The sequence below is a fragment of the Ictalurus punctatus genome, chromosome 6 (genome assembly GCF_001660625.3).
Source record: "Ictalurus punctatus breed USDA103 chromosome 6, Coco_2.0, whole genome shotgun sequence".
In the NCBI taxonomy this organism is placed as follows: domain Eukaryota; kingdom Metazoa; phylum Chordata; class Actinopteri; order Siluriformes; family Ictaluridae; genus Ictalurus; species Ictalurus punctatus.
In genome coordinates, this window is record NC_030421.2 from 12,527,513 (window position 1) to 12,553,758 (window position 26,246).

Sequence of the window (26,246 nt, forward strand, 5' to 3'; positions counted from 1 at the left end):
TTTGTTGACTTCATAGACACATAGAGCCTTAAACATCTAAGTATTTCCAATGCTGTAGTGGACATGCACATTTATATTTTTTTTTTCCCCCATGACCTTCATGACCACCAGGTCTGTGAGAGCAGAGAGAATGCAAAACAATGTGCAGTAGACTGAAGACGAAGAACCACATTGCGTTACTAAATGCATCACACCAGGCATTTCTCTTTTTCTTTATAAAAAATAGTTCAGAGTTAGGTCATCAACAGTGTATTATGCTTTGTGTATGGCAGCCTTCCATCTATCTATTTAGGAAGCATACCATATGGGAAGGATGCTATTAGGGTATTATTTTTAACTGCAATTAAAAATATAACCAATATTTCAGACTGAAGTAAAAACAACAGGCACAGGGATTCAAATCTAATCATTAAAAAAGCCTCATAGTGTATATTTGGATAATCCATCTTGAATCTTAACAGCTAGCACATGTGTCCCTTCATTTGATTTGATCAAAGATTTAAGCCCTGTTTTCCAATCGACTTCATTGAAATTTATCCTGTAAGCAACTTTAAATCAAATGTTATTGTAGTATTCTAATACTATATAAAACATTTTTATATATTTGATATTTGTTTTTATAGATATATAAAAAAAATCCCAAAATAATGATACCTAGCTGCTAACCTTCAGATAGCTTTAGAAATTGATTATAAATGGAATGTCTTACAAAAGTGTATAAAGCCCAAGCCAAAAAATATAATATGTTATATGAATAATAGTGCTTCCTGTTGAACAATACGGTGCATCCGGAAAGTATTACAGCGCTTCACTTTTTCCACATTTTGTTATGTTACGGCCTTATTCCAAAGTGGATTAAATTCATTATTGTCCTCAAAATTCTATAAACAATACCCCATAATGACAAAGTGAAAGAAGTTTGTTTGAAATATTTGCAAATTTATTAAAAATAAAAAACAAAAAAAGGACATGGACATAAGTATTCACAGCCTTTCCTCAATACTTTGTTGAAGCACCTTTGGCACCAATTACAGCCTCAAGTCTTTTTGAGTATGATGCTACAAGCTTGGCACACCTATTTTTGGGCAGTTTCTCCCATTCTTCTTTGCAGGACCTCTCAAGCGCCATCAGGTTGGATTGGGAGCGTCGGTGCACAGCCATTTTCAGATCTCTCCAGAGATCTCTGACTGGGCCACTCAAGGACATTCACAGAGTTGTCCTGTAGCCACTCATTTGTTATCTTGGTTGTGTGCTTAGGGTCGTTGTCCTGTTGGAAGATGAACCTTCGCCCCAGTCTGAGGTCCAGAACACTCTGGATCAGGTTTTCATCAAGGATGTCTCTGTAAATTGCTGCATTCATCTTTCCCTCGATCCTGGCTGGTAACCCAGTTCCTGCCGCTAAAAAACATCCCCACAGCATGATGCTGCCACCATCATGCTTCACTGTAGGGATGGTATTGGCCAGGTGATGACTGGTGCCTGGTTTCCTCCAGACATGACGCTTGCCATTCAGGCCAAAGAGTTCAATCTTTGTTTCATCAGACCAGAGAATTTTGTTTCTCATGGTTTGAGAGTCCTTCAGGTGCCTTTTGGCAAACTCCAGGCGGGCTGTGGTTTCCATCTGGCCACTCTACCATATAGGCCTGATTGGTGGAGTGCTGCAGAGATGGTTGTTCTTCTGGAAGGTTCTCCTCTCTCCATAGAGAGTTTCTCCCCAGATTGCTCAGTTTGGCCAGCTCTAGGAAGAGTCCTGGTGGTTCCAAACTTCTTCCATTTACGGATGATCCACTGTGCTCATTGGGACCTTTAATGCCACAGAAATGTTTCTGTACCCTTCCCCAGATCTTTGCCTCGATACAATCCTGTCTCGGAAGTCTACAGACAATTCCTTGGACTTCATGGCTTGGTTTGTGCTCTGACATGCATTGTTAACTGTGGGACCTTATATAGACAGGTGTGTGCCTTTCCAAATCATGTTCAATCAAATGAATTTACCACAGGTGGACTCCAATCAAGTTGTAGAAACATTTCAAGGATGATCAGTGGAAACAGGATGCACCTGAGCTCAATTGTGAGTGTCATGACAAAGGCAGTGAATACTTATGCACATGTGCTTTTTTCTTTTTTATTTTTAATACATTTGCAAAGATTTCAAACAAACTTCTTTCACATTGTCATTATGGGGTATTGTTTGTAGAATTTTGAGGACAATAATGAATTTAATCCAATTTGGAATAAGGCTGTAACATAACAAAATGTGGAAAAAGTGAAGCGCTGTGAATACTTTCCAGATGCACTGTAAAAGCATCCAGCTCCTGAATAATACACCTCCTCTCTCTGTCTCACTGGGCCATTTTTAAGTCTCCAGCCGGCTTACCTACGAAGAGTTGGTTGTTGAGTTGCAGGCGTATGTGTGTGTGTGCTGGAGGCTCCAGGAAGCGCAGAGGCAGCTGGTCCACCTGCAGCGATGCCTCCTTTACATTCCTCTCAGCTCGGACCCAGTGCCACTGCCGGTCATTCAATGGCACTGGAGATTTAACATTTAACACAGTCGGCCCGTAGCCCCCATCGAACGAGAAGGTAGCAACTGAAGAAGCTGAGGGAGAAAATGTGGATTCAAACAGAAGGTCCCACGTTTAGAACACAATACAGTACCCTCCACTAATATTGGCAACCTTGGTAAATAACAGCCAAGAAGGCTTTGAAAAATTGTCTTTATTGTTAAACCTTTTGATCTTTTGTTCTGTGTTGTGTTTGCAATTGTTTGATATCCATGAGGGCAGAGTATTTTTGTGATTTTTGTAACAAAAGATCAAAAGGTTAAACAATGAAGACAAATCTTTACAACTTTCTTTGTTCATATTTAGCAAAGGTGCTAATATTAGTGGAGCGCACTGTAAATATTTAAGTATTGAATTGGGCTATAGATGGAGATTCATCTTTATCTTCATTATTAGTAAAATAAACAGTGTTTAACAGAAAAAAAATCACATGCTTGGGATCTTGCAGACCTGCAAGATCTTGCAAATCTGAACATGAGGTGGTAGTGTAAATAGGAAATGTGACTAAAATCAATTTATGAGAAATTACTAATACTTGACATCACTAAGTCCAAATAACACTGAGTGTAGCACAAGTAATCAGGGTGTAAATGAATACATTATTTAGATTATATAGAACTGATAATGTTTTCTAAACAACCACAAATACAGATATTTATATCTATATATAAATACAGATAGGAGGTGCACTATTATTTTCTTGTCTTATTTTAAGAAAGCTTGCCAGAAGTGGTTAAGACTAGAGACGTGCTTTGTGCCTTGGATCCTGTGAGATGCAACAAGTTGCTCAAGTTGAGAAGCTCGCGTGAGTTGCTGCACTCATTCATTCATCTTTAGTATCTGCCTGATCAGGGTCGAGGTGGTTTAAATTAGACTACTATTTGGTTTATATTTTGGGAAATACAGCCAACTAAACCTTCAAAAGAAACCATAATTTCTTTTCATTAGAAAATATTGCGGGAAGGTACAAACAAAAATAATAGCTCCATGATTCCCACACATATCTGATAACAGTAGCTGTAAACAGTAATAATAATAATAATAATAATAATAATAATAATAATAATAATAATAATAATAACCACAACAGATGAGGTTGAGGAACACAATTCACATACCATGCTGACAGTGCTGGCATTTCTACCTTTGTTTTTTCCCCCCTCAGTGTTTCTGGGGGCTGACTGGTAGGGTTTATATTTAATTTTTAAAAATTACATGACTACTTTGGGATTGAAACCAAAATACACATACGGAAGAGTAGGTCATGTTGGACAGGATAACTGTAGTAACTGCCGTGCACTGTAAACAGACTAGTAGACAGATTTTATAGAGAAAGATTGTCTCTTATTGCATATTGACTGACTTTCTAAAATCCAAACCTTGAATAAAATGTTAATAAAATTGTAGATCTGGCCATGATATCTACCAAAGTGCTGGCGAAACTGATAACACGGCTCTCTAAATTAAGGGACACGCCAAAGTGCATTAGTGGATTTGTAGTGCTGATAAAATAACACTCCTGTTTATCTTGATATCATTCCACTCTGTATCACTCTGTGTTTACTGTGCATTTAGTGTTTTCTCTGCTTTATCAAACCTAAATCACTTCCTCGGCTGATTATCAAGTTGAATCGTGTGTCTTATAGACAGAAACACGCGCTAAACCCCATCCAAACTTATATATATGCATCTTGAGAAGTATTATACTGTAAAGCTGCTTGATTAAGTGCATTATGCATTGCTGATCAACATGTAACGAGCGGATTAAAAAGGCAGACTGATGAGACACTCACAGCTCAGCTCTACTCTGATGAAGTCTTGCGTGCCCACGTTTTCAACAAAGACTCCCAAGGGTGAGCCGGTCTTGAAGTAGAAGGAGATTTCGAAGGAGAGCTCCATTTGTGAGGCAGGGAAGAGCAGGTATGAAGCCTCATCGTAAAAAGATGCTGCATTCCAAAGAGACTCTGACAGAAAGAATAGAGATTCTCAGAAGATTTGTGTCTTTGAGTCACAGCTGGATTTAATTAGGTGCAGAAAATTCGACGTCTAATCCAAAGGCTTATGTTTGAAAAAAGGGGAAAAAAGATCACCTACTGTCACCAGAGCATTGCAGGGGTCCAACACTGAAGACTGCCTCAGATCTTGCTCGGTTTGTGTCTCCTATTACTATTCCCCTCACTGGTAAGTCGTCTTTATAGGACAGGAGCCCGGTATCATTTTCCCTGTGAGCAGTGACAGTATTGGGTTAAACTATGTTTTTGGAGGCCCTTGTCTAGTTGTTTGTTAAATGACTACACAAGCAAATGTATCGTTACAATAAAATTAACATGTTATCATTTGCTTGGTTACCATGAGTCTCGGTCAGCGTCGCAATTGCAGAAGAAGTTCATGTCGATGCAGTTCTCCTCCAGGCTGCAGGCGCAATGCTGAACACCAGGCAGTAAACCGCCCCAATATGTCCTTCTCTCACCACCACGCTCCAGCCACCACGATAAGGGAGCACCATCTATGCACACACACACACACATTTACACATATACACATTAACAAAACACACTCAAAAAATGCCAATGAATATGTTTGGGAACCAAAAGAATCGGCTCCTATTAGTGAGCCGAGTCAAATGATTTGACTCACTCAAGCATTTTAACAGTTAAACATTTTAGGGGATTATTGCAATTGGTTATAACAATGTATAATTCTTATTTCTGTTTGTTTTTTCACTTTATTATTCAAATCACCAGTAGCATTTCATTGACATGTGTAAGAAAGTTTTTACTGCTGTTTATCTTGTCAAAATATGATAAATAAAAGAAATACAATTATTTTTGCATCCAATGATGAGTAATTTTTTTTTGATGCCTCACTTCTGTCTCAATTTTACATTTAAACTCATTATTAATATAATCTATTCTTAGATTGACTGGAAATATTTCTGAAAGAGTCAGCTATAGTGATGTCATTTTCGAATGAGGTGACCCTTTGAATGTGATCTTTTAGGAGAATGTTGGGAGTTGATTAGACTTTTTTTTTGACAGATTTAAGCAATACTGTTGCTCCTGCAGTGCAATTTAATTAAAATGTTCCCACCAAGTGCTCTTTTCAACATCTGGGCTGGTTGTTAGCATGAATCATGAGGCGTGTGTTTGACTCTCTGCTGTGTGTATGAGGCAGCGTGACAGGGAGGATTATTTTGTCACTTAGAAGCTAGAATAACCTTTCATGAAACTATTTCAGCCACAGTTAATCACTGGTCATAATATCACGTAAATAAACCTTGTTTAATTTACAGAAACAAGAATGAACTGTTCACCTGAAAATACTGTAATACACTACAGTCCTGTAGTGCAATACAGTAATACACTACAGTCCTGGCCCTGATTCTTCACACTAAAGATGTCCTGGAATAAATCTTGGACCATTCCTATCACCTCCAGTATGGAGGGGTTTTGAATTCTTAGCTACTAAAATAAGGTCATCTTTGACTGAGCTGGAGATCAAAGTGAGTCGGGGTTCTGGCTCTTGCGTCAAGTCTCCTCAACGACTGCCTGTGCCTGTTCTCAAACATTCATCCACAGCCTCATTTTTTTTTTTTTTTATCTCTGTAAAATGTTCTACTCTCTTCTCTTGATTGCTATAGAAGACTTTGAACATTTGAATGATGAATCCTTTACCGCCAAAAGTTACACTCAAATAGTTACCTCTCTCCTTTTCTTTTTTAAAAATGTCATAACTCTAAACCATATTTTATTAGAGATAAACAGATGCAGTTAGTCTGTAGCGAATACAATGGCAAGTTTAACTTTCATAATATGCCTTAAACATGATAAGCTCTTCATTTCCTTGAGGATAAAGTTTGCATGCTGCAGACATGCAGTAACCAGGCAACAGTGATTGATGTCTATAATAATGGGATACTTTAAGGCTCCATATCCAAATGTATGTAATAAAGTGCAGTAATCTTGACATGCTCCAATAAATCTTTGGCTTAGGCTTCATTAGTGTCAAGTGGAATTTCATCAGGGCTGTAATTATTGGGCGTCTGGGACAAAAGCCAGATTAGAAATCAAAGAAGGATGCAGCTCCATGAATATTCTGTACCGGAGGAGCTCCAAGATGTTTGCACATTGTTTCAGACAGAATTCCAAATGAGCGCGGAGGAACAGCTTTATTTGTTTGGGCATTGTTTCTAGTTGAATCAAAAAATCAGCCCGGGCAAACAAATGTAGCTAACTTCACCCATGGGACAAAGAAAATCTAAAAAGATATTTTCTCTAGTTTGTCCTAGACAGCAAAGAGATCAGATGGAAATATAAGGAAGATGTTTGCTTAAATCTGAGGAGTCTCTCCTCCAGTAATCTCATATAAATCTGCATACATATACTACACGGTATATATACTGTTCTCAGATATGCAGAGTTAACTATGTGTAATGAAGTTCATTTTAGTAAGATTACAACAAGCATACTGATGTATATTTCTGAGAGATGTACAGATTACTTTTGATATACTGTAATGTCTAAGTGTATCTGAAGAAATGTAATATGTAATTTAGATGCACTGATACTGAGAAAAGTACACTGCTAGGGTTAGTTGTAAATATATCTGAAAAGAAGTATGCTAGCTTTTTCCACATTCAAACTATTTTCGTTGCGGATGTAGTATTACAGTTATAAACATATATTATAATTGTGTAAGTTTCCTAGTTCAAAACCATTACTACAATAGAGTTAGTGTTATCATCAGCGGACATGGCAAATGATCATTTTCAGGAATTTACTGTAACGTTAGGCTTAAAATATGAAAGTGGGTCAGATGAAGATGAAAAGGAAGAAGGGACGCCAATTTCACACACTTTTAACAGGAATTTGCAAAACAATGTAAGCTAGCTAGCCAGCTAGAGCTCTTCATTAGCTTTCAAACAGCACCAAATGCCACGGAAACCAAGCAGTTTAGCCGACTTTGGAGTTCTATTTTTGGTACGAAGCTCATTATGTTTCAGTTGATTTTTTTTTTTTTTACGTGCCCAGGTCAGACACTTTTTATTCAATCAAAATATTTGGGAAGATTTATAAATGTATTTATTTATTTTTAAAAAATAAATAAATGTATTTATGTATGTTTAGTGAACCTGTAGTACATTTTGTTTACGGTATTAAATCGTCATAGCAATTTTTTATGTAGTTAGTTTTATTCAGACAAAAATGCACACTATTTTGCATTGTTTATTATTCAGAAATAACATAAGGCATCTTTTCAATCATATTTTATTTTTCATTCAAATAATAAAAAATAAATAAATTCTAAGAATCGAATGGAAATCTTGAAGCCAGTACTGTGAATCAAATCAACTCATGACCATAGTATATCATTAAAACCCTAATATTAAAGTTTGCTTAATACTCCTGTCTGCTTATTTACTGTCCACATTAATCCGTTATCCGTTTTACCGAAACATAATTTCAGCTTGATTTTACTTGATTTATCAATTTTTCAAAAATAATTTGATTCAATAAATTAACCAGTGAACAATAAACATAAAATTCAATAGACATAAATTCATTTGCCTTATGATCAGGAGATCTTCAAATCCTGCTGATTCCAAGTGTGGTCTTTCTCCCTGTTTTGACTCATTTAAACTCATGTATGTTTTTATGTCCCATTATATTTTTCCTAAGGAATTTTGTCAGAAATTTTACTCTAGGCATTTCTAAATTGGACTGTGATTGCTATTATTTGGATGGATGCTAAAGGCTACCCTTAAGGTAAAAATTCCAGCTGGTGTTAAATGTTCAACGATCTCAGCAGGTCAGCACTGCAAAAAATAAATAAATAAATAAATAAATCTTGAATATAGCCAAATTTATTCAAATCTAGTATTTCCTAGTATAAGATATAGAATATCTTATATGTTAATAACCAACTCATTTTCAATCAAGCATTTATTTCTAGAAAGAAGCAAATTTACCTTCCAATAGATTAAGAATATTCAAAGATTGAAGAAATGAGCAACAACATCTAAAAACAAGCTGAAAAATCTCTCAAAATTTAATATCTTTTTTTGCAGGGAAAGAGTCTTTTATACATGGCAGCATTTTCATTGCTATCTGGTACTGTTGCTTCCTTACACCAGAAAAACAAAGGATTGTCTAAAGGGGTGTGTGTGTGTGTGAGAGAGAGGGGGGGGGGGGGGGGGGGGGTGTGCATGGCTATTTTCAACAACTCTTGCATCCGTTAACTTATTCTACTTCATTATGTGTATAATCACTTGTTATATGCATAACCATCACATAGCAGAAGCAGAAAGTAAGTCACAGCTGATATAAATTAAGTTACAGAATAATGCTTCAGAAACTACAGAACAAAATGAAGAGATCTTCTCTAGAGATCAGTGTGTAGTGTACCTCAAAGACTTTATTAAAAATAAAATCACCATCACACAACATGAGCAGAGATTGTGTAAGAGAGTGATAAATGGAGAGAGAGAGAGAGAGAGAGAGAGAGAGAGAGAGAGAGAGAGAGAGAGAGAATGAGAGATGGTTTATGTGGTGTTACAGAACAATGCGACTAATTATGTTTTTTTTCAAGCTCAGTGAGCCAGAAGACAACAAAAAAGAGAACATTCCCTTTAATGGCAGCAGAATAACAATCTTATTATCTGTCATGACACTATACCTGCCTCAGTGGAACTAAGCCATATCTTTTATTTTTAAAAAAATAATAAATCACAAGCATATGCATATTTCTAACATAATGCAGCCTGGGAGGAAAGAGTTTTTTTTCGACAGGCATGTTTTAGTCCTGGGGGAAGCGCTCACAAAGTTTGTTTAAAGGACAAGACGGATAAAACGCTGAGGAGAAATAACAATCAGCTAGTCATAACACTACAGGGTTTGATTAGCATATATCATCATCATTTTCCAGACAGGATTTAGAGCTGGTTGCCTCCATTGCAGTAGTACTGTTCTAGCTTCTAGCAATATCCCTGATCCATTTTATGAAAATACTACCAGTCATTAGCTAGTGAGAATGAGCTGATTTGGACCAGTGGATTTTATTTTCTACTATATTCCATTTAGTACAAGCAATATTTGCACTTTTTTTTCAAGTATTTGCTCAATAATAACAACAAAAAAGTGCAATTCACCTCTCCTCTGGTCCTGGGGACTCACAGGAGTGTGCAGTCTTTGCTTTAGTAATGACTAATCGGGGGTTTTATGATTAGCTGACCCACATTGTGAATTTCCCCAAAGCTTCATAAACACAACAATCGATGTACAACGGTTGAGCGAGCACCACTTTCGAGACATTGTCTAAGAGTTAAGGTTATCTGTACACTATGGTGCTTTTGGGAAATTATTCCTTCATGGCGATTTTCTTCTTGGCGAAAGCAAAAAGTTCTGTCCATCCTGACTAACAGTAAGAAAACCCTGAATTAAGCTGTGTGGAAAAGGGATACAGAGTTAAGACCAAGGTTACACAAGAAAGCTGGATTCACTGGTTAACTGGTTCATTAGTCTTGAAGCCAATCTACAGTATGCTGTACCAACAAACTGAACTCACCCCATGTGTTGAAGAGTCGAGATCTCCTGCACTGATAGGTCAGAGTCTGTTGGCAGTATTCTGACTGCGACACGAGGGCTCGCAGTTGATCCGGCGAGGCGCCGTAGTCAAAGTGTGCTTTGTGGGGTTTCTCTGGTGTCGATCCGTGGACTCGGACTGGATCAGTGCTGTTGTGGTGGACCATGGTCCATACTTTGTCCTCTGGAAAATGAAGACAAGGCAAGTCAATTTTTATTGTTAACCCATCCGCATATATATACGTGTAGCCTGGGATGAAATATTGATCTTCTAGGACCACAGTGCAATAAACAAGATGCTACTGGGACTCAGAGCGGAAATAACATGAACGTGTATGAGAAGATCAGTGTACAACACTGCAGGACCCGATTGACCGAGTGGAAGTTCAGCAATTCAGAACGATACTTTGCATAGCTTGGAGTGCGCTATACTTCTTCTATTGGCAGATAATTTTGCCCTAATTCGAGAATAATCAAAATTTTAAACTATAAATTATTCCTAGAAATAAGCAAAATAATAATTATTTACTGTATAATGTTATTTGTTTAGTCATAAGTAAGGAATGAAACACGACAGTGATTGTTATTGTAGGAAAATAATCAAGGTGTGAAGTGTTAGTGTTCTCGGAATTAATTGAAGCTGATAATTTTCCAAGAGCAGCACATCCCAAAGTGCTTTATTCCTCTTCTACCACAGCAAATGACCAATGAATACAATTTTTTATTTATTAAAGAACATGTTTTTTTTTTTATCTCTTTATAGTTACAGTATATTTACTGTTTTGGAACGTCTGCAAAAAAAGTTATCACTTGGATAATAAGTAACATTCTCTGTCCTTTGACTGTTATGAAGCACTGACACTGGAGACTTCTTCTGTAAATGTTAAATAAACTGTCTCCCTACAGAACGTGTCACCACATCAATGATTAATAAATGTGTCTAATCCATTTATTTTTACACATAGATTATATGAGCGTCATTCTACTGCTATCAGAGATGCTGTTACAGAAAATTAATCAACACCTTCTGACCAATCAGATTTGAGAACTCAACAGTGCTGTGGTATAATGAGATTTTTATTTTATTTTTGCAGTGTAACTACTGTAACTAATACTGTAAACAGGACAATATTAGGATAGTCAAGATGGCATAACCGTGCGAAGCTGCAAAGTTCTGAGGTTATTATGCAGCCAGTAATCATCATAAGTAGCAGGCTTTGTGTGTGTAGCAGTGTAAGAGTATATCTACTCAAGTGCAACAGTATGCACACTCTTATGTTTAATCAAGGACATTTAGTGTGTTTGGTTATCAAATCAAATTCCTTCATTACAGTGCAAAAATAAAACAAAAAGAATTCAGTTATAAATATTTGTATCTGAACATGATATTAATGATCTCTAACAACTTGCATGCCCACTATGTGCCTTTACTACAGCCTCCAATCTATTTTCCTATCTTCTGAACAGATTCTTGAAACCTTCGGCTATCAAGGATCTATCAAATCTTCAAACCAGGTCTGGACACAATGAAGTTCATGGCCAAACTCTGACTCCATGCTAATGGTTACTTTCAAACTATTTTTCTGTTGTTGTAGTATCTTGGATGTTTGGGTTGATATACTGAAATATCAGGATCCTTTTGTCTTTAATCACCAATAAATTATGAGGGAGTATATATATATATATATATATATATATGGTAAATGGCGCACTTATATAGCACTTTTATCCAAAGCGCTTTACACTGTGTCTCATTCACCCATTCACACACACACTCACACTCACACACCAATGGTAGCAAAGCTGCCATGCAAGGCACTAACTTGCCATCGGGAGTAACTTGGTTCAGTGTCTTGCCCAAGGACACATGTGGAGTCATGTGGGCCGGGAATCGAACCGCCAACCCTACAATTAGTGGACAACCCGCTCTACCACCTGATCCACAGCCGCCCCGTATATATATTTTAATCATGTAAAAAATTTATCTATACATATATGTTTTTGGTGTAGCTCCAAGGTCCATTACATCTGCAATGTGTTAATTATATATTATAGACTGCACACAAGAACATACTGGAATATAATAAATTAAACCAAAATAAGTATTATACAACCATACACGAATTTTCAAATCCACTTTTCATGCTGTAATGAAGGAGGATTAAATCTCTCACTGGTGCAAGATTATCTCTAATCAAAGTCAAGTAGCACCATGGAATAAATATTCTCCGTATCAAATATTATGTATTAAGAGGACATGGGATGAATTACATAAATCATAATGTGCTATGATCCAATAGGCTTTTTCAAACATTTTACATATGCTAACATCTCACCTGTCATATTGCAGTAGACCTGAATTGGACCCAGAGGGCCACTTCCATCAGGATCGACAGAGAAGTAGCCTGAGGTGCTTCCTGCAAGTCTGTAGGCCTCACATGAGGCTTCATAGATAGCTGAGGAAAAAGTCAAAAAAGGAAAAATGGGTTTTTGAGAATTCAACAAAGCACCGAAGACATTTCAGGTTGAGAGGAAAGTCACTGATGGAATCTTATATTCACATCAGATCATTTTGTCACTGACAGGACAAGAACGTCAGAGCCATCAGAGTAAGTCTACACTGCTTTCTGTTTTTTTTTTCTTTTTTGAAAGAGAGAAATGTACACAGGAGGTGTTCATATACATCCACAGTGTCCATACACCGGGTATCTCAGCAACATCTTTTCAGTAATTAAACCAGAACGACCTTCAAGTGCCTTTTTACATGATTATGTTTCATGACAGCAGCCTGAGAATTTCTTCAAATAGACATAAATTTTGTGCAAATAGGAAACAAAACATAGTAAATAGCAGGGAGCTTCTGCAGCAGAGCCCTGTTATCAAGATAAATCGGTACAACTGTGTAGTGCAAAACTGCCTTTGTAGAGTCTTTTCTTACTGATTCCTTGGAATAACACGGTTTACATGTTTACCAGACTCCTTTAGATTGAAAGTGCTCAACAAATTGGCTTTTGCAATTGTGGAGGTACTTGAGGTACCTACAGTTATGGCATGTAGCACCACTGTATCCCGTCCCTGTGCAGTCACAGTAGAAAGAAGACCACGTCTGAGAGCAGCGGCCGCCGTTTTCACAGAAATTAGGGAGACATCTGAAAAGAAGAAAAATAACGAGAAAAGCACATCAGACAAACAATTCAGAAAATAAAAGGGTAAACAAAATATGCAACGGTAATGAAGTTATGATGGCTTGTCATATGGACCACATTAAATCTAAACTGGGCAGTACTTACCTGTGAAACTCAATCTAGGTTTCAATAAAATACTGCGGGGAAGAAAACAGCACCCGTGTTTGCCTGAGTATTACTGCCTCAGAATTCAAAAAGCCAATTTAGTGAGACTGAAAAAAGATGGCAGCGTTCAATTAACTCAACATCTCCTTGAATTTTTTCATCACAGCTGGCCTTACTCTGAAGCGCTGTGACAGAGAATGGCAAGCCATCTCTTAAATAAAAAAGTGAAGGAACAAAAGGGAACTCTTTCATTTGCTGACATTGTGGACATATAAAAAAAAAGAAGAAGAAGCTCAAACAAATCCGCATTCATTGAGCGAATATTAATATCTTATATTTTTTTGCAAGAGAAATGCTGGCTAAAAGGATAAAACTGACATTAATTAAAATTCCTTTCCTCATTTGAAGGACTTGTTCATGACATTTTGAGCACTGAGAAAGTAGTTGGTTTAAACTGTTAAATCTGTAGTATATGAATCCTCAACTCAAGTTTTCTCAGTAAAAGAATTTTACAAAAGAACACTAAAATAATGAGTTTCTTTCGGTGCAATTTATTTAATCAGATATAGGAACTAAAATATGCAATCAGGATCTGACCTCCCAATTATCAGACATGTATTGATTTGCATTCTGAAAAGCCTGTAGATAAGATTCAATGCGTTTGACCTGCTGACATTTCGGTGGAGATTGTACGAAAATCTGAATATGAAAATAAATCTTCTCATATGCTAGAAAAAAAGTCTAGTGCTTAGATGTATGAGCTTCCCCAAGACATTTTGATTAATAGCTGGTTCGTCACTGGCTGCTTAAATTTCACAATTACCAGCCTTTTAGTGCTGCATATATTATTTCGCGAAGCACAGCTTTCTGCCATCGACTCCCGTGAGGGTGCTGCTTTATGAGGCCTCGTTGTACAATGCGACACGTTCCTGAAGCTATTAGCTGCTATAGCGGGAGTCAACTGTGTGCCAGATAATGTTTCAGGTGATGGTTTAATTACCGCTGTGTTATTTCTAGTCAGGCTCAGGAAAGAAGGTCTTTGGTGGGCTATAAAATTATTCAGTAGTTGCACACCAGTGATAACATGGTCAGTGAAGCTTTAGAGGTCTGGGCGATGGGTGAAGATGAAAGTCTTTACACAAAGTTAACAGTCTTACAGAAAAGGGATTGACAGCAGTTTAGGCCTTACAAGGAGGCTTTAAACAGCCTCCAGCAATAAACATATAAGAAAGGACAAATCAAGGTATCCCATACAGAAATTACACTGAACACTTAGACTTTAGTAATAAAATGTCATTTTAAAAAATGGTATTATTAAAAATATATATATTATACAAAATATATATTGTAATAATGATTATATATTTTAGGGTTCTCATTTGTTATTAATTTATTCATTCATCTTCAGTAAGTGCTTTATCCTGTTTGAGGTATCAGTGGATCCTGGGAACAATGCACCACATGGGAATACATCCTGGAAGCAATGTCAGTCCATTGCATGGCAACCATGCAGACACATTCACAAAATCATTCACACCTGGCAGCAATTTAGTATAGACAATCCACCTATTTCACTGTTTTGGGGAAATAGGGAGGACAGAGAGTGCAAAGGAATCCCACACAGACATGGAGAGAACAAATGAAACGCTGCATAGACATTTGATATTGTATTTTAAAATACATAAATCAATAAAATTAACTACAGCGACAAGTTAGGTATTTGAAGCTTGTTACCAATCAAAGAACTAGCCATATGCAGAATGAAATCCAACATGGTATCATAGACAACCTCGATCTGAGGAAATAAAACTAGGAGACAGATCTAATATAAATACCTCACAATGTTCTTTATCTACAGAAAATCGCAGACAATCCACTTGGAGGAATTAGGTTATATTTAGCACATTTATTACATTCCAGAAATGCGTAACCTTGAAGAAATTCACAAATCTCTGTCTTGAAGCTGATTAGAAATTTGATAAATTTGGTCATATGATCCACCTTTTTGCAAGTACATGTGAAAAAGGATTTCTGGGAATACAGTCCATTATTAACAGCATTTTTCGAAGTGCACTATAAATACATTCGATCCAGCAATCCGCTGTTTCATGGAGACATGCGAAATGCAATTGTGAAGTGTGTACCTTCCATTATTTCAGGATGGCTAAAAGCAGTAGCGCCAGCAACACAAAACCCACTTTAGAAATGGGAGGTAGGGTAGCACCTGAAGCAAATCATGAACAATGGACAAAGATACATTAGCAAGTGTTTTGCTAGAATCTTTTTGGCTAAAACATGCTAAATCAGACTGTTTTATACCATCAGATATTGGACTAAAAATCCAGTGAGCCAAATAAGCAGACAGCTGAGGAGGAACGTTAAGAGTGAGTTAAGCAAATGTCTTTCACTGCAGCAGACACAGGTCCAAGGTATAGTGCCAAAAAAAAAAAAACATAACCAAGCCTCCACTACAGGCTCTGCTGTCCCCAATATAACACAACGCCAATGCGCATTTTATACCAGCATACAAGTGGGTCAACAAAACTTTGACTTGTTATTGGACACTAGAGCTGAATTAACATGTGTTTCACCTGAAATTGACTGAACACTGTCAACTGGTAATGAGTGTGCAAGCACAGATAATTACAATCCTGCTTGTGTAGAAGTGTTTGTATGCATTTAATGATCCTGCATGGGTTTGACCTGAACGTTTGTGGGTATAGGTAACTGCAGCAATGCCAAAAAGAAAGGAAATGTAAAAAGAATGGAAATAAAAAGAATGGTGGTGGGAAATCCTTGTGGCAATAAGAGAAGGAGGTTCAAAGAAGGGCACAGAACTGTTGCTTTAAGCTCCCTTATTTCCTGCCCATGTTCTTACCTAATTTAATTAGGCAATTATGTTACTTCCTCTCTATAACTGCCTGTAATGCCTTCTAATGGGCATTAGGATGAGTAAGCTTTGCTATTTCAGGATTAATCATGTGGTTTCCCTGTGGTACATTGAATCAAAGGGAGGACTACAGGAAATGAATATCCAAGCATATATCAATGTAATCTTGGACATAGTATATATGTTATACCACAGTGCTGCTAAATTCTCAAATCTGGACATGAGGTTAATTCATTTTCTATACCAGCACATAATTCAAATCAATGGTTTATATTAATGCACTTGTTCTAATGATCATTTCTATAATAACATCTTATTCATTGGAACTTTTATGGTCCATGCTCTAAATAATCTAAGGCTAAAAATAAACATTTAAAAATGTATATAATCATAGATGTGGAGACGTTTTCTGTAAAGGTATGTTCTCACATACAGCAACTCGCAGTGACAAAGCAACCAGAGGCCATTCATTTTCAATGAGAGCTGGCAACATGAGCGACAATGAGCGTTGGTGACTAAATGTGGTTGTGTCCAGTGATGCGACATGGTTGAAAAAAATGTAACTTTTTGACTTGGTGCAGAGACTTCTAACGGGAGTGAAGACAGTACAGTGCACGTGATCCGTGATCCGCCATGCTGCCTGCGAGTCTGAATTGTTTCATGGACCCAGACATTCAGGCGTTTGCGCTTTTGCCACAGATAGACGGCTGAAATGGCAAAGAGCACACACTGCTCCTTTTTCTCATATATATACACACATACACTGTTGAATTTTATGTAAAAATGCTCCCTCTCCAGAATGTTTAATTTTAGCGGCAAAAAAACTGGTTTGTTGTCAAAAGTGGAATACTAATTCTGCCACCCACTGATAAATGTTACTATGGCAACGCCTATTGCCGACTTCATAGAACAGCGCCTGGTGACCTGCAACGACAAAATCGCTCTATGTGTGAGTGTACCTTAAGGAGGCAGTTATTTATCATTTATAGAAGGAGCTCTTTGCAATGGTCAGAAAGTTTTCCAACTTTCCGGTTTCTCGGTAGAAAGAAATTCTTCGATTTCTTCAGAGTAGTAACGTGGCCCACACCACCCCGAGGTTGATTACTTTCTCTAACAGCACATCCTTTGTTCCTTTTATTATAATTTCTATAATCCCACTATGTAGGTAAAATTAGGTACATTCAAAATGTTTCAGCGTTGTCATTTTAATAACAGGACCCCAGATGCAAGTTTACATCAGATTCATCTGTGACATTAGAGCATATTTCTAGCTCTAGGATGTAAAGCTTTAATATAATTTTTTGTATTTGGTGTGCAATTATGTGCTGGTGAATAAAGGAAATTGTAGTTATTTAATTTAAAATGTAACAATGTTTTAAGTATTAACACTAATTATTTTGTAAAATGAAACACTGGCTACATCCCAAACTGTAGTAAAAGTGTTTTGCCATACTATTTGTGAATCTGATTTTTGGACAATACATCCAGATCTGTATTGAGTGCGGTACTGGAAAAACTAACAAGCACACACAAAAAAATTAGTGGAAATAATCAGGAGAAACAAGCCATTTCTGCTACAGAATGCTTCAAATAAATAAAATGTCTTCCTAATCTCTAGTAGTCAATGATATTGGGAAAGCCTGCCCAGGAAAGCAATAGGTCATGTGCTACCCAATGCACTAATGGCTACTTGGGTTATCCCTTGTTTCCTTGTTTACACTGGGCTCATCCTTCAAGTTACTGCCAAGAGGTTTCCGGGAATACATCAAAGTTGCCCAGACATGCAGCGCTGCTCAGGGACCAAAAATCACGCCGTGGACAAAAAACCTCTTGCTCAGTAAAATAACTATTTCAACTAAACTTAACAGTCTGACTTTCAGTAACATCTACACTACCTGAAATCACATCACTTTGGGGGAAAAAAAACAAAACAAAACAAAACCAAAAAACACAAAACAGGGCACAGCACAGCAAGATTTTGGCACTTAGGCAGATGATACACAGGCTAAGTCTTCTCACAAAGAGAGCACCAGAGGAGAAACGGCCCTGTCTAACAGTTTCCAGCACTTCTGCCTTCTGGCAAGCGCTCAAGCTGGCATTGAACGCTCTGAGACCGTCACCCATTGCACCGTGACAGCTGGTCATGAATGATTTAGAAGCGCCGTTGATGGAGGGGTCTCATCATGTTCACACAAGTTCACTATTAATAAAAACCACTCTCCACGGACAAGCTGGCAGGGCATGTCTCTGCCTCAAAATATCAATGCATCAGGGAAGACGGCAGGAGATTTCTCCGGGAATATGGTAATCCGATTTAGCTGCCATCTTGAGGAGATTTGGATGTCAAATGAGGGTAGTGAAGGACAGTGACTCATGCACTTCTACCAAAGGATAGTTAGTGAGGATAATAAGCATGGCTTCCATAATAAGTTACATAAGAGATTTTGCCATTTAACAGATAGTGAAACTAATTATATACTCTGTTTTTTTTTTTTTTTTCCTGACAGTATACAGTTTGTGTGTTGAAATATGACTAGCTAGAAAACGCCTTTATAATGTATTGCATGTCTGATTATGATAACCATCTGTTCAAACCATTTTCTGGTATGGATTGAGTAAAATATCATGTAGCTGTTAGTTTCATTGTTATCATTATGAACATTATGTCTATTCCTATGAGCTAGAGCTGAGCCAATGCAAATATCCATGATATAATATTGATATAGTTATGGCAAATCTACGAAGAATTGTTCATACTGATTATACAACAGTTAGTTCTGGTCCACTAATTTGATTGGTCGTGCAGCCTTCCAAGAGTGCTTCTATTGAGTATAACTACACTGGTACGTGAAGTTCTTGTTTATAAAACTGTTGTATAAAAGCAACATCACACAGTGATATGGTTATACTGAATATCTCCAAGCCTTTTCATTTATTTGGCTTGCATTTATGTGGAGAATAATATACTTAAGCAAGTACTATTCAACCCAAATAAATGCAAAAGACACTTGGCCATCTTTTCCGACTGTATTTCCAATAGCTGAAAAAAAAAAAAACCCTAGTAAGTCACCTTCTTGCTCATTTGTTTACTTTATCCAGGACCTGTAGACCACTGTCATATACACCATCATGCAGCAGCGGGTTGATTGAGGCCCCCTGACTCCAGCAACCGGTAATGAGAGACACCAGAGGACGTAGCACTGAGCTCGTTAGCAGAGCCACTAACCTGAATGGCATAACAAAATGAATGCCTTCCTGTTTATAAATAGGCCTCTAATAGTTAGCCTGGCTCTGCAGGCGCTGCTGGAGGCCTGACATGTAGGAAGATATGAAAGTGATGTTTTTGTTCTGTATTGTGTACCAAGAACAAAATGATATTTCCCTTGCAAGGACAAACAAGGAACAATAGCAATAAGCCACAGCTCGTTTTCCAACAACAGGAAGTGTCCACAAACTGCATCTCAACTGCCTCCAGAGGTTGTGAGCTGCTTATAACTTCGGAGACAGAATAACATCTAGTGGAGGCTATTTCACTATGATATTTGCTTCACACTTTCATGTGTTGTTATCCATGCTTTAGGGAAGTATTTCTTTAACAAGAATTCTTTTTTTTTTTTTATCTTAGCTGTCTCGGAGGATATTTTGTAGTGCTTATTGTGCTGCAACAATGTGAACAAGTTTCTAAACGTGGAGGAGTGACAACATGATGGACAAATTATGAATTTTGAATGCACTGTAGGTACCAGCCCAGTCACCTGCACGATAAACAGAACAAATGTAAGGTCCTACACAATACCATAGAGCCATGATATGCAGTAATGTTCATTCTAATTATTTTACAAATCATTTAGTAACAACATTTGCTATGAAACTTCATCTTATTTTTTATTTTATCACAGGAAATGGTGTGCTTAGACATAATGTGACACGAATATGCAACTAAAATTCACAATAAACAATAAACTACTAACAGTAAGGTTTAGTTGCTAAGCACCATAATGGGGAAAGATTTCCATGGGCTGAACAATGGCTTAAGTGTAACGGTTTTACTGATGTATCAGTAAAATCATGCCACATTAATACAGACTTCAATTATTATGTTGCAAACAAAGGCTGTGTATATCAAAGGTGACTCTTTTTGAAATATGAAAAAAAAAATGCATTTATCTACCAGTTTGCAAAACTACTGTACAGCACAGCTGAAATATTCTTCTTCTTCTTAACCTCAAAACATTAACTATGGTATTAAAAATGTATTATTTGATGACTTGAACATCATTTTATAAAGTGCTTTATGTGGTGTTCATCACTTCAGAATGGATGACTGCACATTTTAAACTTCGCAGTCTAGGTTTGAAAAAAATATTTTACCTCTGGGCTAACAGCTTCTTCAAGTGCTAATCGAAGCCAGGTGCTCTAATTAATAAGATGAGATTGGAGGTCTGGCAGTAAAGTTGCCATACCATATAAAACTAACACACAGTCTGATTACTGGTACAATCTGCTCTTCTCAAGGGAGATATGTTAACATGAACCATGATTGCCTGATCAAGACACATTGCAAAGGACCTACTGCAGCAAAGATCATACCACGAGCACAGCAAGCAATGCCAAAAATGGTGAAAAAAGAACCCAAGTAACCCAAGAACCCAAGTAACAGCATAGATATGGTGTTCATGAAGAGACACCATAAAGAAAAACTCTGTTCTTTTAGAGGAAAAAACAAACAAACAAACATTGCATCATATTTCAGTTGGCAAAAGACTATCTGGATGTTCAGCAACATTTCTGATACAATTTTCTGTGGATAAATGAGACAAAATAAATCATCCCAAATGTAAAGCATGGTGGCAGCGGCATCATGGTATGGGGCTACTTTGTTTGTGATAATTAAGGCAACAATGATTTATTCAGAAATATTTACAGAGAATGTCAAGGTAGTGGTCTACTGCCTGAAGCAGACCACTTCAATCTTATCCACCATAGCTGGGGTGGCTGCAGGCTTTCATTCCAACAAAATAGGAACAAAACCTAATAGTTAATTTAAGATCAAGATAGACTTATTAAGCAGGTGGACTCGGGTGTGACTCTTGTTTGGCTGGAATGAAACTTACAGCCACATTGGTTCTTTGTGGATAAAACCGAAGACCCCTAGCTTAACCCTAGTGAGACCTGAGGGCTGTTCATGCACTAAATTCCATATATATGAGGAATGAGCTAAAATTCCTCCTCAGTGGTGCGTACGTCTGATCAGCAGTAGTAGAAAATGTTTGGTAGAGATTATTGGTGATAACAGGTTCTAACAGTTCTAGAAGGGTTCACATTCATCCTTAACCTACACAGGGTCACAGGGAGCCTGGGGCCTATTCCAGGGGAGCAGGGGAGCAAGGCAGGGGACACCCTGGACAGGGAGCCAACCCATTACAGGGCACAATCGCACCCAAACACTCACACACATTACAGACAATTTGGAAATGTCTTGATCAGCCTACAACGCATGTCTTTGGACTGGAGGAGTAAACCAGAGTACCAGGAGGAAAAACCATTTAAAAAAGCCATTAAAAAAACCCATTGTTTTGCTGTGCACCTTCACATTTTATATGATTGTTTTTTTCCTATTATTGGGTAATTGGACACAGACATAGGCAAATATACACATTTCCGGCATTTAAAAATTAAAAAAAAAGAGGGAAAGGGTAAACCCCCTATGACTGTATACCTGTCCTGAATGCCACAGATGTCAAACTCTATTTGATTCCAGCTTCCTACAATCCCTTGTTGGATGTACATTAGGTCCACAGGTTGGTTGTTGATGAGGATGAGGCGCATGCACCCCTGGAAGGCCATTACAGTGTTCATACAGCCAGAGCCATTTTGAGACACCGGACAACCTGAGAGAAATGTGTAAGAGAGAGAGACAGAGAGAGAGAGAGAGAGAGAGAGATAATGGCAATTCCATCAAGAGTCCTGAGTGCATTATAGCAGTAATTGCAGTAAAAGATTTGGGAGTGGAGTAAAAAGAGCAGTTGGATGTTTTTGTGTTTCTGCTTCATGATTGTACATCTCTATCAATGCTTCAGGCAATCAGATGCTTCTGGTTTTTCACTTGTTCACTTCCAAAAACAGTCAACTGGCATAATTTGCATCTGTTTTGATTGGTCTGTTCCTGGTCTGTAAAACATCCCACTCAATGCAGACGTGTGGCCACCCAGATAAGGCTATTGCCATAACAAAGTCCAGGAGGAATACCAGGCTGACGGGCAGAAGGAAGAAATGGAGCAGACGTGACAGAATCATTACAACCTATTTGGCTGGAGTATCCTAGGAACATAGGACGATTTTTAACAAGCATTAAAATTGGGTACATTTCAAACTCAACAACACATTAAGGCCATGTCCACATGTATACAGCTATTTTCAGAAACATAGCTTTTGTCTCTGTCTTTTGGCCTGCCGTCTATGCCCTCCAAGGTGGAGAAAACTCAATTGACAACATTTTTGTATGGATGGGAAAAATGTTTTTGAAAACACTGGCATCACAGTGCCATCCTATGTATGACCAGTGTGTGCAAAAGTTTTTACTTTCATGCAAACTCAAAAGACCTGAGTAAGAAGCTGGCAGGCAGGGTTGCCAGGTCTTATCCAAATTCCCAACCAACCTAAGTCTATGCAAAAATGGCTTGATACATTTTGATTTCCTGTATTTACACTACATGGATATTGCCCACTCCTTATATCCCTCTCATAATATTTGCAATATTTCTTAAAACAGAAATTGGTTGGTACATTGTAGGTACATTGTCTGTACCTACACTTTCCCCTTGTTTGCTATAGCTGTTTGTCTATGGAAACTGGGCTTTCTTTTTCCGCCAGCAAGTTTGTTTCCCAATGGCATGACCCTGGCAACCCTCCTTGTTGGACAAAGACCATGTTCATTAACATTCTACAAACAGGATGCACATGATTTGCCTTGCTGAGCTCCAAAATAAAATAATATTTCTATTTCCTGTTTCTATAGAAACAAACAAAAAAGAAATAGTGCCATCACTGTGCACAGGGCAGCAAATCTTTACTAAGGTCTCCAATAATTAATCATTTAATTCATTAAAAAAATATTAACCTGTGTGTTCCTTGTATGTTTCCATCGTATTTAAATTATCATTCTCCACAGTTTAGTAAAAAATGAAAAAAGTGCGGTAGATTCCACTTCTGGTCTAGATCACATCCACTTCTGATTCAAATTTAAAAATGAATACAGATATACAGATACAGATATTTATATTTGGAGCACTAAACAGATACAGATGGACACATGGATGGAGCCTAAGACAAAAACCTATGCACATACCATAATCTAAAACATAAGCAGAGAAACTTCATATATTCAACAAGAAAACTGTACACTTGAGACAAAACATTTGTTCTATAAGCACATGACCCCATAATATACAGTACAGTTATTGCCTCAAGTCAAAACTACCTACATCTAAGGGATGTCAAAGGACACACTTTCAAGGACGATATGTCCACATTTTTAACATCGAAGGCAGATAGTTTGAAAGGGGCCTAAAGTAGGTCAAGCTGAAACAAGCCACCATCTCAACACATATCCCACGGCAGTTTCACACCAATTCACACGTCCAGATTAGTCTGTTGTGACGTCACAGGTGTGAATCACACATAGAGATATAAATGCCAAGGAATTTTCCCAACACCAATAGGACTGATAAAGATGATAAAACAAGTCCAATCACCTTGAATTCTTACTAATGTGCATTTTAATTATAGCATTCATATGCAGTCAGTTTTACATTAAGCAATATCAATACATAAGCACATCAATCAATTCATGGCCTGTCATTACCAAAAATCATTCTCAGTATCAGATGCCTCGAATACCCCAATTTTCTTGTACTTTCTTTTCGCTCATGTTGCATATCTGTAAGCAGAAAGTCCTGCATCAACATTTACGGGTGACCTGATAATCCATTCCTGAAATAACACCCTGTAGAAAGCAGTGATGGCTCTCTATGTAAGAGTTTTAAAGTCAGATAAGCAATGACAGCTATTCTCATAACATTTTTAACAAAACTGAAGGCTATAGAATGGATTTCCTCTTTTTTGGTGCAAAGAATTTTTGATTGTATTGATCGACTCAATGAGATATTCAATATTGAATATTTTATTGAGTCAATCAATACAATAAAAATGCCTTTGTATAACATAAAGGACATGATTTACATGGTTATCATTGGGTTAAAGAGGGTTATAGTACATGTTTGCTCTATCAGACATGTACATGTTCCCTCCCTCTCCCTCTCTTTACTGTGGTTTTGTAATGACCAGGTAGTTATACCCCTCAGAATGGCTGGGGTAAACACTCACTTATACTGTATATACAGTAGCACATCCATCATTCTCTGTAAGGGTCCATGCAGCGCCAGCTGATATAACTGGACTAGCCAGGCTAAGCCCTCCCTCTCTTTCAAGGAAGAAAATACATAAAACACTAAAACACATTAACAAATGACTCAAAGTGAATTATCATAAGTAAAAATACATAGACCGGGTGAGACTTTCTTTCTAGCCCATATTGTAGATGCATCATTGACACATGGATAATATGACATGACCAGTGACTGAGAATGTGCACATGAAATACAATAACAGGTGTCATAAACATGATGAGTTTCTCTATTTTTTTTTTTATTTGTTCTTCATTTTTTCTCATGATTTTGCCCATTAAGGATTTAGATGCATTCCCACATTTCAATATTCAACATCTGTTCTTTGGCAACGAGTTACTCTTATTAACGTCTTATTAAATAAACACTAATGACATTTATTTTACAGTGAAGTTGTACAATATAATGCAATAACAAAGTCTTTTTAAGCACCTTCACTAATACAGGTTCTAGGCCTGTAGGTAATTATGCCCCAAAACCATGAGTTTAGAATAAGTGCTCAAATAAATGGTGTTATATTGTGTCAGATTTTTAACATCTGACATTTCCATAGACTTAAGTGATCAGTCTTCAGGGGTCCCACTTAATACTCAGGGCCCCAGAGAATTGTTTGCTTGTCTTGTGCTCATGCCACTGTGTTTCTGATTCAAGGAACGTCTATTAATGGAGATGTGTGTGATATTACGACTCAGTTAAGAGATCTGTGCTTTTTAAAAGCCATCAAGTAGGTGGCAGTTGTAAACCAGAGTTGAAATAAAAAATCTGCTTAGTCTACACAGTGAGTCAGGGACATGCATCTGAGTTAATCTCGGAGCAATAACAAATCAGGCAAACAAACAAAATGAGGCTAGGCAGAAATTGAGGTCGGGGACGGAAACACTGGTCAAAAGTAATTTTGTAAATGTGAGAGGACGGCTCCAACACCAGTCTCGGATGCATCGACCTCCACCACGAACGGCTTGGACGGGTCTGGGTGTTTGACGATGGGAGCGATTGTGAAGGCCTTCTTGAGTTGCTCTAGTGCTGCTTGGGCAGCTGGATTCCAGGGCAGGCATTTGGGCTTTCCTCTCAGCAGAGACGTCAAAGGGTGTGCTATGGAGCTGAAGTCTCTGATGAACTGCCTGTAGAAGTTTGCAAAACACAGGAATCTCTGTAGCTCCTTCACGGTTACTGGAGTGGGCCATTCTACCACTGCTTGCACTTTACCTTGGTCCATGGTAACCCCCTCAGGGCTGATGATGTATACCAGAAACGAGATGGTGTCCTTATGGAATTCACATTTTTCGGCTTTGACATAAAGCTGGTGCTTGAGTAGTCTCTGTAGGACCTTCGGGACATGGTGGACATGCTCCTCCTGGGAACTGGAATAGATCAAGATGTCGTCGATGTACGTGATCATGGTACGTCCCAGCATGTCCCTTAGGACGTCATTTATTAGGCACTGAAAGACTGAGGGGGCA

General features: G+C 37.7%; 1 protein-coding gene across 2 annotated transcripts in view; it reads right to left on the bottom strand.

Annotated features, from left to right (window-relative positions):
• cntnap5a (contactin associated protein family member 5a) overlaps window positions 1–26,246 on the bottom strand; it is a 138,429-nt gene that overhangs the window by 14,581 nt on the left and 97,602 nt on the right. For both annotated transcript variants that reach the window (XM_017470359.3, XM_017470358.3), the window contains exons 10-17: window positions 22,041–22,212; window positions 13,184–13,290; window positions 12,478–12,597; window positions 10,125–10,325; window positions 4,911–5,067; window positions 4,656–4,783; window positions 4,355–4,525; window positions 2,378–2,596 (exon numbers count right to left, since the gene is read on the bottom strand). In XM_017470359.3, coding sequence (XP_017325848.1) covers window positions 2,378–2,596; window positions 4,355–4,525; window positions 4,656–4,783; window positions 4,911–5,067; window positions 10,125–10,325; window positions 12,478–12,597; window positions 13,184–13,290; window positions 22,041–22,212 — 1,275 coding nt within the window. The remainder of the gene's footprint in view (window positions 1–2,377; window positions 2,597–4,354; window positions 4,526–4,655; window positions 4,784–4,910; window positions 5,068–10,124; window positions 10,326–12,477; window positions 12,598–13,183; window positions 13,291–22,040; window positions 22,213–26,246) is intronic.